The sequence below is a fragment of the Athene noctua genome, chromosome 6 (genome assembly GCF_965140245.1).
Source record: "Athene noctua chromosome 6, bAthNoc1.hap1.1, whole genome shotgun sequence".
Classification (NCBI taxonomy): Eukaryota; Metazoa; Chordata; class Aves; order Strigiformes; family Strigidae; genus Athene; species Athene noctua.
This window is the reverse complement of record NC_134042.1, coordinates 11,876,793-11,889,519: the sequence shown is the minus strand read 5'-3', so window position 1 is coordinate 11,889,519 and position 12,727 is coordinate 11,876,793. Positions and strand designations below refer to the sequence as shown.

At 39.2% G+C, this 12,727-nt stretch overlaps 1 protein-coding gene across 2 annotated transcripts in view; it reads left to right on the top strand.

Moving 5' to 3' along the window:
* Positions 1 to 12,727, top strand: part of SPTBN5 (spectrin beta, non-erythrocytic 5) — a 97,864-nt gene that overhangs the window by 57,967 nt on the left and 27,170 nt on the right. For both annotated transcript variants that reach the window (XM_074909575.1, XM_074909576.1), the window contains 8 exons: positions 2,315 to 2,470; positions 3,100 to 3,291; positions 3,925 to 4,020; positions 6,664 to 6,782; positions 7,402 to 7,516; positions 9,347 to 9,460; positions 10,755 to 10,876; positions 11,498 to 11,660. In XM_074909575.1, coding sequence (XP_074765676.1) covers positions 2,315 to 2,470; positions 3,100 to 3,291; positions 3,925 to 4,020; positions 6,664 to 6,782; positions 7,402 to 7,516; positions 9,347 to 9,460; positions 10,755 to 10,876; positions 11,498 to 11,660 — 1,077 coding nt within the window. The remainder of the gene's footprint in view (positions 1 to 2,314; positions 2,471 to 3,099; positions 3,292 to 3,924; positions 4,021 to 6,663; positions 6,783 to 7,401; positions 7,517 to 9,346; positions 9,461 to 10,754; positions 10,877 to 11,497; positions 11,661 to 12,727) is intronic.

The window sequence follows — 12,727 nt, the reverse complement described above, 5'->3', positions numbered from 1 at the left end:
TGATGTTGAATAGAAAACTTAACATCATATGGTCTCTTAGAAGGCTAGCTGCTACAGTTTGTAACCTTTTCACTTTTCACGACACGAGATTTTTTTCCTGTGCAAAACCCACAGCAACTAACTCAGGAGATCATATGCGGCTCACAAAATAGGACACAAAATAGCTTTTCTAATCCTGAAGAAGTGAGGCAGACTTAGAGACTATCCTATTGTCACAAAGTCTGTACCTCAGTGTTAACATGGAATGCAAATGAACAAGTTACCAGAAATACTAGAAATATGTGTATTTATTTTATTGCAGAGGAAAGATCTTAAAGTTGAAATTTCTGATGTCTAAAGCTTGCTCTGAGTTTTAATGCTGACTCTGAAACTTGCTCATCATACTAGTATCATTTAACTTCCTTTCCCCTTCACCCTCTGTACAAGAGAATAAAAAACACTTCTTTATCTCAGAGGAGTGAGAGAATTAGTTGTTATCTCTAAATGTCTAGAACAGGCACATCCCTTTTATATGCTTTAAATATATCTGTTATTAAAAATCAGTGTAATTTGCAAAAAGTTTTTGTTTTGTTGAGGTTACAGTAACTGATATTTTGAAAATATAAGTTTCTAAATCAACAGTGCCCATGTTTTTTATGAGTCCCATAGAAATAAGATGGTCCTATATGCCTACACTGAGCATAACACTAGACTCTCTGTTGTCTTCAATAAAATGAAAAGGCCTGTCCAAACAACTGTAAGTCTTACCATAGAAAGATCTTGAGACAACAGATCAGCCTTGCTTCACATCTGAATGTGGACATGGGACCAGAAGGATCTCTTACTCTCTAGAGCCATTCTAAGTAAGCCTTAAAATAAACCAAGCTGCTAAGAATGCAGATGTGATTTTTTTTAAATTACTTTGTTTGGTCTGTCTTTAAGTTATTGCTTATTTTTAAAGAGTAGGAGAGAAATCACCCTTTAATTGACTATATACAGGGAATTCATTTGTTCCTCATCCTAACTTCATGGATGAGCCTCTCCCATACAAATGAGAAGTCAGTTAAGTGACGTTAAAGCATTAATGTGTGGCTGGGTAATGGGAGAAGGCCCTAGCTCGTGAGGAGGGTGTCAGAAATGAAAACAGCAGACAACAGTGTGCTGTCCTGGGCAACCGTGGTATAAGGCTCCTGTCTGAGTCTCTAACCGTGCTTTAGAGGGGAACAGTTTCTGGAGAACATCCTACTAGTGAACGATATTTCTGTTATTGTTTATAGAATTTCAGCAGCTGAAACAACACTTCAAATCATTAATTAACTGAGAAAATCTTCCAGTTGTCAAGTCTTGTGTGCATGTAGCAGAGTTCCACAAGGACAGCCAAGATCCTTTGAAACTGATAAAACTGCCTTCAACTTGCTGTTCTTGTGTTGTCAAAACACTGGGTTTCTTCAGTGGTCTGAGGACAACAGGATCAGTTACAACACATGTCAAGTGTTCAGTTCTCCATGTTTTGATGGATAGAAAATATTTCCTTCAGCACTGAGGGCTAACAGACTGAGTTTAGCAGACTTTAAAGAAAACTGGAAAACTCACTATCCTATTGTCCGTTTCATTCTACATATAGTTCAATCCCCTAAAAACTAATTTCCTGAGAGAAACATATAACCCTTGCTTTGTTAGTCCTCATGGTTCACCTACTTTTCTGAATCTGATGTTCCTGACTAGACCCATTTTTAATTTTATGAAGTGTGAAAGCAGATAGAGTAGTATTTGCTTTCAGATAACCTCACTAGTACTTGCCACATCAGTAAGGCATTATTTGCTTTGCATTTTCCATTTAGGTGTCACAATATTGCTGAGATCAGGAAGTGTTAGTGCTGTTTTATAGGTGAAACACAGAATTCTTAAGAATCTTAACCCATCTTACAGGTAGGTCAATGACAGAGATAGGAGATGAAATTCAGAGCCCTAAATCCAAGGCTCTGTTGTCACAACCTCATTTTAAATATGTCTACCATGTCAAGGTTCCATATCTGCTCAAGGATTCTCTATATCCAGTCTAGAAAATTGTATAATCTCTTTATGGCTTGTGATAAAATTTGGGGTATTCAAGGAAATTTTCATTATTCTTGTGGTGAGATAACAATTCATTCCTACCTGCTTTTATTTCCTGTCAAGTAGAATAGCTCAGAAACTGGAGAGCCACCTTGGCTGTTAGCTCCCAGCTCAATCTGCCTAGCCCAGGCATAGGCAGTTGCATAAAACAGTGATATGTCTTGGGAGGAGGCCCCAGGATGGCATGTCATGCTAACTCTGAAACCTCACACTGCTGCAGGCAGTAGACTGGATCAGTGAGCGCATGCAGAAGCTAGAGGATCCTTCCATACAAGACCCCAGCAATCTGCAGGACAAAATGAAGCTGCTGCAGAAACATCAGGTCTTTGAGGCAGAGATTCTAGCAAATGAAGAAATCATCACAGCTGTTAATAAGGTAACTCTCTCACTCTGCTAGTGTTTTTACAGATTATTGCTGATTATCCAAAGGACAGATAGATGGAATGAAAAGGAAGGGTAGCTTGTTCACCACTTCTATATCAATCATCCTACTTGTGTGACAAGAACCCAGTTGCTATGCTATGGAAATGTAATGCAGTTAATTTACAACAGAGAGATTTGTTAATTGCTCTATCCAGGAAAGTTCCATCTTTCCTTATTGCCTGAATAGGAAGATATCACTGACTTCATCCTTGCCTGGGGTGATTGCTCCTACAAAAGGTAAATAGGATTTCATGCCTCATTTGTGAACATTCTTGTTGAAACTGGGTGAATCACTTAGCTGAAGGGCACAATCATCTGTAATACCTCTCTTGGTCCTTCTGCTCCATGAATGTCATTCTTGGCAGGGAAATATTCAAATCCTAGTGTTCTTGATTCTCTCCAGACGTAAAAGCTTCCTAGCTGAGCAGTATCATTTGAGTGATAAGAATTCATATTAGTAATTTATTGTATAGTCCGGGTTAGGAAAGTGAAAGAGACCGTCTAGAAAGGACATGTAACATGGTAATCTCATTAAAAATTAGTGTCAACCTTCATTTCTAATTACTTCTTCTGAATGTGAAGAAAGGAGAAGCCCTGTTATCAAAAGGCCACCCAAAATCAGGAGAGATCCGTCGTGAAGTCCGCATGCTTCAGGAGCGTTGGGAGAAGTTGAAGAGAGCTGTGGCTGCCCGTGGAAAGATGCTGGAGGACAGCCGGGACTTCCTGGAATTACTCCAGAAGGTGGACCAGGTGGAAGCCTGGATCAGGGAGAAGGTAAATGGATGCTAGTATTTAACCCAAGCAGTACCCTAGAGACTTATTATTCGGCAGTGAACTTCTGATAAATGTGTCAACTTCCAGGATATTTTCTTTAGTGGCTTTTGACTGGAAGAATCATGGCATGTTCTACAAACAATATGAAAGGAATGATTCAAAAAATTCTAAACATTTTCTGGAGTGTTTCCAAGCCAGAATCGGTTTGACAATATTAGCACATGTTCTCATGTAAAATGAGCACATAAAGAGATTGTGATTATTGGTGGTCATCCCATGTGTCTCTATCAAGACAGAGAAATGAAAGCAAACTAGAATGGAAGAAACTTGAAGCATTTGGCAACTGGCACTTACTCTCATTGTGTATCAGATCTGAAAGTTTCTCTTTGTAAGAGTGAAGGAAGAGTCACTTGATCTACTAAGTTTTTATTCAGAGGTTGCTTCCATAATCAGTAATAGATTGGAGAGGGAGTTGGGACTAAGTGTCAATTATCTGAAGATCAAAGAGACTACTTCGGAAGCTGTAGGTCAGACACATCACCGAAATTACTGCATCAGCATAAGCATTGGGACATGCTGTGTTCTTGTATTCTTAGCATGAATATTTTGCCTGTCTCCTGCTTATTTCCCCAGGAAGTCATGATTAACATAGGTGATGTGGGAAATGACTATGAACACTGCCTGCAGCTCATTAAAAAGCTGAATGAGTTCCGTGGAGCAACATCAGGGGTAAGACGTGTTTTCCATGCATATTCCTTGTGTGGCTGGAAGCTGCAGTTTAATTTTTTAGCACAGCAGTATACCCAGGTGGCAAATACAGTTCCAGTATCCTGAAGAGGTGAAAGATGAAGGGAGTAAGAAGCATTACCACTTCATAAGTCATTAAAAAGATAGAATTTTCCTTCATTGTGCCTTCTGCTTTGATGTCTAAACAGAGCTGTCAGGTACTTGTGACACAACCTAAAATTTTGGATTGTGATACATGACTGGAAAGCTGGCTCTGTGAGCCTGAATTTGAGCAGATTTCAGTTTGGTTTATGCAGTCTGCAAAGTCACAGAGAGTTCCATCCAAAAGTGGATCAAAAATGGTGGTTTCAGCCATGTTTGTTTGAATGAAAGTCTTATAGACTTGCCATGAACAAGCCTGTAAAAAAAAAAAAATTACTGTTTTCTCCATTTCCCTCCTTAATTTCCCCTTTCCCCTCCCCCTGAAGAACAGTCAAGTTTCTCATATTCCTTCATCTAAATGAAGCATATATATTTGGGAGCCTTTGTTTATACAGCACACATTGTTAGTCATGAATCATAACGTTAATAATCAGACATTTAGTAAAATAGAGCAATGGTTTACACTTTGGATAGCAGCCATGTGACAAGACAGCTGCACAGTTCACCTTTCTGTGCTCTCTGACCCTCTTTTATGGTGCTGAGTCACACCAGCTGCCTCTCTTGCCCCCAGTGAGATGTGCTAATATAGGCACCAAACCTTGTGAATGCTGGGAAACAGGCCCTGCCACAACAAGGCCCTCCTTGTGATGTGCTTCAGCTCCCACCAAGGGCCATACAGCAAGGGGATGCATCTGAAGCAGCCTGTTGTTCTCTCTGTATGAGCTGCTATAGATGTGGACTAACAGATATGGGTGTCACACAAGAAAGATTACTGTGCTGATTTGCTAGTCTGGAAGCTGGGGGCAAGGTCTGGAAAGAGGTGTATTAGGACTTTGTGAGTGGGGTTTACTCTAATATTCTCTCCCAATATTCTTTATCCTTTGTTTGCCTGTTATCTTGTTGCCAATTCCTGTTATGGCAGCTCCCATCTTCTATTGCCTAGAGCAGGAGGAGATAATCCTCTTCTATGCAAAGTAACAGTACAGCCTGTGAGAAAACCCTGAGTTCCCCTTTCCAGAGCCCAGCAGAATTTCCTGTGATACTGTATTAATACTGGATTTGGATAGAGCGCAACAAGCTTCAGCACCAGGGAATTAGTGAAATGAGGAGACCTTCATTGGCACTTTGATCCTTACCAGCTGAGCTGTGAGCTAAGAGATGGAGCAAGGACACTGATACAGGTTGTACCAGCCAAAAGACAGATGTTGAAAGAGGCAGAAACAACCCAGTGTCCCAGCCAGCATAAGACTGAATAGGAAAGCCTTTCCATAAACTAAGATAGATTTTGTGGGCCACAGGAAGCTCTTGGTCTTAGACGCTATCAGCTTGTAGCCACTGCTCCTGTACCACTCTGAACATGACTCCTGCAGAAAAAGGCTGGGACAATGATACCCTCACAGCTGATGCTTAGTTGTACCGTACTCCATAGTGTGATATAAACAGAAGCAGGCTGGTCCTGGCACAGTGTGTACATTCATCCAGTCTAGGTTTCCTCACTAGAGAAATCTGAGATCGGGGCATGATCATGATCAATGCATCATCCTGCATTGATGGCTGCCAGATTTTCTACTCCTATTCTGTCACATTGTGTTGCTATTATTTCCCAGGAGAGAGGACTGCAGGGTTTCTGAAGAAAATCTGGCTGTCTACTGGTTTCTCTTGTTTACTTTATGGCTGTGTATAATAGTAGAGCACATATGGAAGAATGCACATTGGTATGGATGTATCATAAATAAAATACAAATGGAGTCAATACTTCTATTAACAGTGTGCTGGCATCTTGCAGCTGTGCTTCCACTACACCAGTGATTAATGTCTCCCTCCTAAGCTTATGATTTACTGGTCTTAGAAAAATAAAGAATATTTTTGAATCTTGGAGCAGTGTTCACTGTTGGCCATCCATCATGCTCAAAAAGAACAATTATTCCACTATAGTCCAGATTATATGTGCAATGTGGAAATATTATCCTTTCTATGGTATGTATGCAGGAAGCAAGCTGCCTCAAAGACTTAGCGTCCCTTTTAAAATGCAGTGATGTTTCTTTAGAAGAAAACACAATGGCATGGGTTGTCTGGGCTTCTCAAGGCTGTATGGATTCTAAGCCTGTTGTCCACAGTACAGAAGGCACTTCTGGACAGAAGCCTATCTAGAAAAAACAGCAAGTAGGCCTAGTCACAACCTGTTTGACAGAGGAACAATCTGCCACACACCAGCTGTTTCACAGCAGCTACCTATGTAACCAGCAACTGCACCAACGTTTCTTCAACAAATGAGCCCCTGCTGGAACGCCTGACTTAGAAGTGAAGCTCTGAGGGTCCTTGTCTAGAACTGGATCATTGTTGTATCTATAGTCATTATGTTCTTTCTTGCCTTTACTGAAATGTTTGGTAGTGAGGTAAAACTCTTGCTGTTATTGGTTTTCATATCTCAGGGGAAAACTCAGTCACAAGCATTTAGATTTTATTCTTTTTCTCACTTTACAGGAGACAACAGTGGACGATGCTCACATCAGGACTATCAATGCCCTGGCCATGAAACTGGAAAGACAGAACAAGGAAGAAACAAAGACAATATATGAGCGCCGAAAGCAGCTCAATGAGAAGTGAGTGTGCTTTTAAAGCTTCTGTGTAAAGCAAAAACAAGAAGGGAAGATTAGGTGTTTGGGCTGGGATGAATAGAAGAATTGCAATGTGTATTTTCTTCAACATCGTGACTACCAAACATCAGACACTGGGGCTGCCTTTCAAGACTCTCAGTGCAGTTAGCTGGAAGGATTTCTAATCCAGCACAGCCAAAGTCATGTTCCTAGCCTTGGAGGCAAATACGCTGTTTCACAGCACTTTGCACTCTAGATCCATGAAACTAAGACACTTTTATCTGTTCCCATAGTTGTCCTGGTGAAGCGAATATTGTTTTTTCTACTTCACAGACCACTAGCTAAGAACCAAAAGCATGAAGATAGGGATTGTGAAGGTACTGAGAGTTTAAGGAAACTCAATCAGTACTTTTTAGCTTTTAACCCCCATGCCATCCGGAAAACTTGGGGTAAATATAACCAGATAGTGTTGTCAGGCTAATGCTCTATCTCTGTGATGTGTCACCTATTGTGGGGCAATGGTGATCAATATATAAGGGAGTTCAGAAATCTGAGCATCATGAAACTCAGTTGTGGAAATACTCATCTCTGAAATACATCTCTAAAATACTCTTTTCAATAAAAGGTGGAACAGTTTCCATGGTAACCTCAATGCATACAGGAAGAAGTTAGAGGGAGCCCTAGAGATTCATGCCTTAATCAGAGAAATTGATGACATCACAGAGAGAATTACTGAGAAGGTGAGTTGTCAGATTTTGTTTAATTCAAAAGGGAAAATGTTCTATTTTGCCAACAGTGATAAACCCAGGCATGCAGATTGCTAGAGACATACTGTGTATCCAATGATTACCTTTGATATTTGTCTGTGTATCCAGTTTGTGGAAAGGCTGAAATGTCATTAAACACCTTGTATTAAACACTCCAAGGCATTCACAGTTAGAAAGGTAAATTTGAAATGTATTGTGAAAAATTACAGATTCAAGTCTGCAGTAAAAGGGGATGCTATCTTTACCTAATGAGAGGTTACAGAGAAAATGAAACTAAACTCTTCTCGGAGGTTCATGGTGAAATGGTGAGAGTCATTGCGTACAAGTTGCAACGAGAAAAGTTCCAAATAAGTGTAAAGTGAAAAAAAATTATGGAAGTGATCACACACTAAAACAGGTTACTCAGAGAGACTGTGGATTCACTGCCTTTGAAAACATTAAAATCCCAACTAGACCAGACCCAGAGCAATCTGATCTAAGGTGGCCCTGCTTTAGGCAGGGGTTGGGCTAGATGATGTTCAGAGGTCTCTTCCAACCTAAATTATTCTGTGATTCTCTTTTAATTAATAGTCTCTAGTCAAATGGTATTGCCTATTAAATAGTACTTTTAGCATTAGGTGACTAGTTGCTATATCCAAAGTAGTCATCCATGGTTTCTTCCACAGTCAGTAGAAAGAAGCAGGTACTTCTAGAGCCCAGTGCATCTGACCTATTTTAGATGATTTGAGGATGAGAGAAATCATGCTCCAACAGTGACTCCTCCTTTCCACCAACTGTAAGAAGAATTAGACAAGATGCTGCAGCATCTTTACATTTGTAGGCATCACCATGTGGTTTAGTAAATCATTCCACAAGAAAGTAACACAGCAAGATGCAGTAAGCAGGATACAAATCTAAGAAGCTAAGGGACTGGTGTCTATTTTTTGCTGTGTTACTGACATGAGTGTACATCTCCCTCAGACAGTGCTGAGCCAAGTCAGTTCTGAATACCAAAAGCCAGTTATCTGAGCTACCATAGAGCTTTTTCTGGATTATCTACTTAGCTTGAATATAAGCAGCTTCCAGTGTTTCATATTCAAAGCTAGTTCATTCTACACTAGCTTGCACCTCTCCTGCTGTGCAATGTAGACATATTAAATAGGCAACCTTGAAAAGTGGCATAAAAATCTTATTAATTCAGAAAATTGAGGTTAAAATGCCTATCCTGTATTATCATTTTGAGATTAATAAAAGAAAAAGGCTATATAAAAACTAATTATTTCTTCCACATAACTCATGCGATTAGTTTCACTTTAAGTCAGTAGGCAGATACATACTGGAATACTTAAGGTTACAAGTCTGTTCGTTTAAAATTTTTATAACAACTTTTGTGAATGTATTTCTTCATTGTATGGGATTTTGTTCCTGGTAGGATTCTAAGGGTCAATTTTTTTTCCCATATTTTCATAAAATGCACTTGAAAATTTCTGTGCCGCAATTTAATGGGAAATACTTGGCTGGTTTTGGTATATGGAAAAAAGGGAAAAGAAAGACTGAGAAATGCAGGGAAGCATTCCTGTCTTTATTTTATATGTGAATGGCTAGAAGCACCTTAAGTAGGATTGCAGCTGTTCAAAGAGTTGTGAATACTTGTTCCGTCTCTGTAAGGAGTGCAGACAAGGCGCTCTGTTGATATTTAAAAAGACAATAAGAACATTCAGATGGCCATACAAAGAAGTGAAGGAGAAGGCTATTTGAAAGAATAAAGAGATCTTTTTTCTTTTTGTCATCTTCACCATTTGCACATCCTACTGCCCCCTCCAGAGTGTACTGATACAAGCACTGGATTATGGGAAAGATGTGGAAAGTGTGCAAAACCTGATTCGAAGACATGAAGAGATGGAGAGAGAAATCAGTGTTATTAAGTCCAAAATGGAGGTAAGAAGTGGGGAAGTACAGATGATACTGTAAAAAAGTTCATTTTTGCTTCTTGGAAACCTGGTGCAAAGATCAGCATGACTTTTGAGATTCATTAGTACCAATTGCACTGCAATGCAAATGCAGCACAGATTTCTTCTCAGTAAAATACTGCGTTGCTTAATCCTACTTAAAGGATCAAATGTTATTCTTCTTGATGCACCACATCTAAGAAGTGAAGTACCTTTTTGACATGTTAGCTGATTCTCTGGCCCTCACCTACAAGCCAGGTTAGACTGTCCTATATCTTTTGGAAAGTGTGGAATCCAAATTTAACTCTCTGTCTTTCCCCCAATCTCTGTACTGACTTGAATCAAAATCACAACTCTAGGTCTGTTTAAAACTAAAACGCAAAACCCATGGTACATGTGTTTTTCTGACATAGACATCAAAACTAGAGGTCTGTCTGCCTGATCAGCTCTGGCTTTTGTAAAATGGCCAGTTTGCATCATTTAAGACTAATCGTTGAGCAATAAATATGGGTATGAGCTCCTATATATTTATGCTCCTGCATATTTTTAATAAAAAGAAATGTTTTCAGGTGAACGCCAGTAGTAGAAGTCTTACGACAACCTCTGACAGTTTTCACTGCTGTCCAGAGTGTTAAGCCTTTTCATATAGACAATATTTTTTGCAAACTTTCTCTAAACCTTTTCTTCACAGTAGTATGCAAATGGTGACAATATGTGTGATACCTTCACACACTGTGACTTTGTTAGTTAATTCTTATATGAAACGTGGGTGATTACTAGTGAGCATTCCAGAGATAGCATTATCAGGGCTGTATGGGGGAGTGCTGCATAGAAACAGAACAATGAGCAAGGTTTGGGTTTGGGGGTTTTTTGATACTACCATAAATACCATGCACAAAGTATAATATCTGTACTTTTCTTACGGACTAAAACCAGTCTGTCATAATCTTCTTTCTGTTAGATTAAATTAATACATGTTACAATTAGCACTTCCTTTTCCTGTATGTTTGTCCCTATTTTGCAAAAGTGTTTTCTTAATTGTAAGTTAACATTTGTGTGTGAAGCAACACACACATCTTTTTCTTCACGTGGATGGTTGCTTGCAAATGCATATGTATTTTTTTGTGCATATAAAAAGTCCCTCTGTATATTTTGTTATTGTAATTTAAGTACCTGATTTAGAAAACTGTGATCTTAAAATGAACTACTTTTCCTGAATGGCAGGCTCAGGAACAAATTAAAGCATTTGGCATAAATTCACCCCACTATAAATCTCTTCCTAGCCATTGGAATTGGAATCTTTCCGCCTTTCCACAAGGAATCCATCCATAAATGACAAACTGACTATGAAGAAACAGGAGATGAAAAACAACTGGCTACAACTCCAGGGACAGGCCAAACAAAGGTAAAGACTTCTAGTGGTCTGAATATCTTGCAGCAGGAGCAAAGCTGCAGCCTGGGGTCTCAAATCTACTTGCCTGGGGACTTTTAATAAGGATCCTTTACGAAGTATATACAGGCAGCTAAGACACCTGCATTGGAACAAGTATGACTTGGTACAAGAAAAGTTCCACTGATGTGACTTTGGGAAGACAAAAACAATGAGCTTGTGGCTTATCCCACTGAGTAATGTTATTAAAATGCAGACTATCAGATCAAATCTATCATGAAGCCTTTGTGAAAGACTTATTTTTGATGGTTCTAGAAGATTATTTTTTTTTCTTGAATTTTTCCAATACAAGAAAGCCTTAGGCCTGAGCTGTAATCATTGCTGGAAGCAACAGCTATGAAGGATTTTTTACCTTTCTTGTCCTAATGAACTGATGTAGAAAACAAGGTAAGCACTCCAAGGCAGTGTGCAGCTCCTGGTTTAACACGATGACTGTTAGGAGCTATAAGGGAGATATAGGAGTCTTGAATTCACTTCATTTGGCTTCTCCTAGGAATCTTTCCTCTGTACATGTGTAGGGAGAGGCAACTAGATAATTCTGTCTTGGCTAATGCTGAACTGCACATTGTGTGGCAGGAAAGAGAAGCTGGAAGCCTCGTATCGGTGGCAGAAGTTTAACCTGGAGATGAAAGAGGTGCTAGATTGGACCCAAAACATCAGAGGTTTAATGGAAGCAGGGGGGCTTCCTAAAAGCGCAAATGAAGCGGAAAGCATGATTGAGGAGCATCAGGAGAGAAAGGCAAGTATTATCATTGCTTCCAGTTGAACATAGTGGGAATCTTTCCCATGGGAATTAATTGCTGCAGACCCAGCAGAATTTTGCTGCATGCGTCTGTCAATAACATGATGAAAAGGTTGTTGTCAATAACAGGCTAGGGACAGAATTCACCTACCTATTGACAGAACTCTGTCCCGTGGGCTGTTTGGCAGCTCGTGTCTCTGCAAAAAGTCTTAGAAAGCCCCATTAGCTCTCACCTGTACTGCTGTCCAACCCTGTAGTTAAAAAGCAGATTCAGTATCAAAACATGCTCAGTGCTGATCTCTTTATTCAGATTGCCAAAAAGTTAATGGCAGTTAATTCTAGCTTTGAATTAGATTTTGTCATGCAAATTCCATTTGTCTGAGAGGAACATAAAAAGCAGCAGTTTGTCTCACACTGGCAGTAAATTACCACTGAGTGGTACTTCATATTCAGTTCTGAAACAATTTGTATCCCAATACTGATTACCACACAATCTTCTGGTGGCTAATTCGGCTAATATTTTTAGTAGATTTTCTAAAATGAGTGATACTCTTAATTAACTTCAGAAAAAAAGTTTGTATTTTACTTTTTCCCCAAGCGTTACAGCTATCTTGTAGCTGTTGCATTACCTTGTCTTTGCAATTATGTTACTTTTTCTAAAAAGCATGTTCCCAGAATCATGGCTAATATCCAGTGCTTTATGGGTCCCATTATTACCACAAATAGTTTGTAGATTCTGATTCATTTTCTAGTCTTGAATTTAGTGTGAAGTACCTGAAGTCCCCTCCTTTTTCTGTCTTCCATTTTAACAATGCTCTCTCATGTCACAGACTTAACAATGTTTTTGCTAATAATTCACTGTCACAATAGAAATACCCCAAACCACTGCTGTAGTGTACTCCAAATTTAGATAGAAGCAAATCTAAGTCTTTAATATCTGTTAGTAAAGGAACGCAAATGGCTCTGAGGAGATAGTTACACAAAAAAGGAGGAATCCAGGTAATATGTTCTTTTGTATTGGATTGACTGAACTAAAATTTAGTTTAGATAAGACAATAAAAATG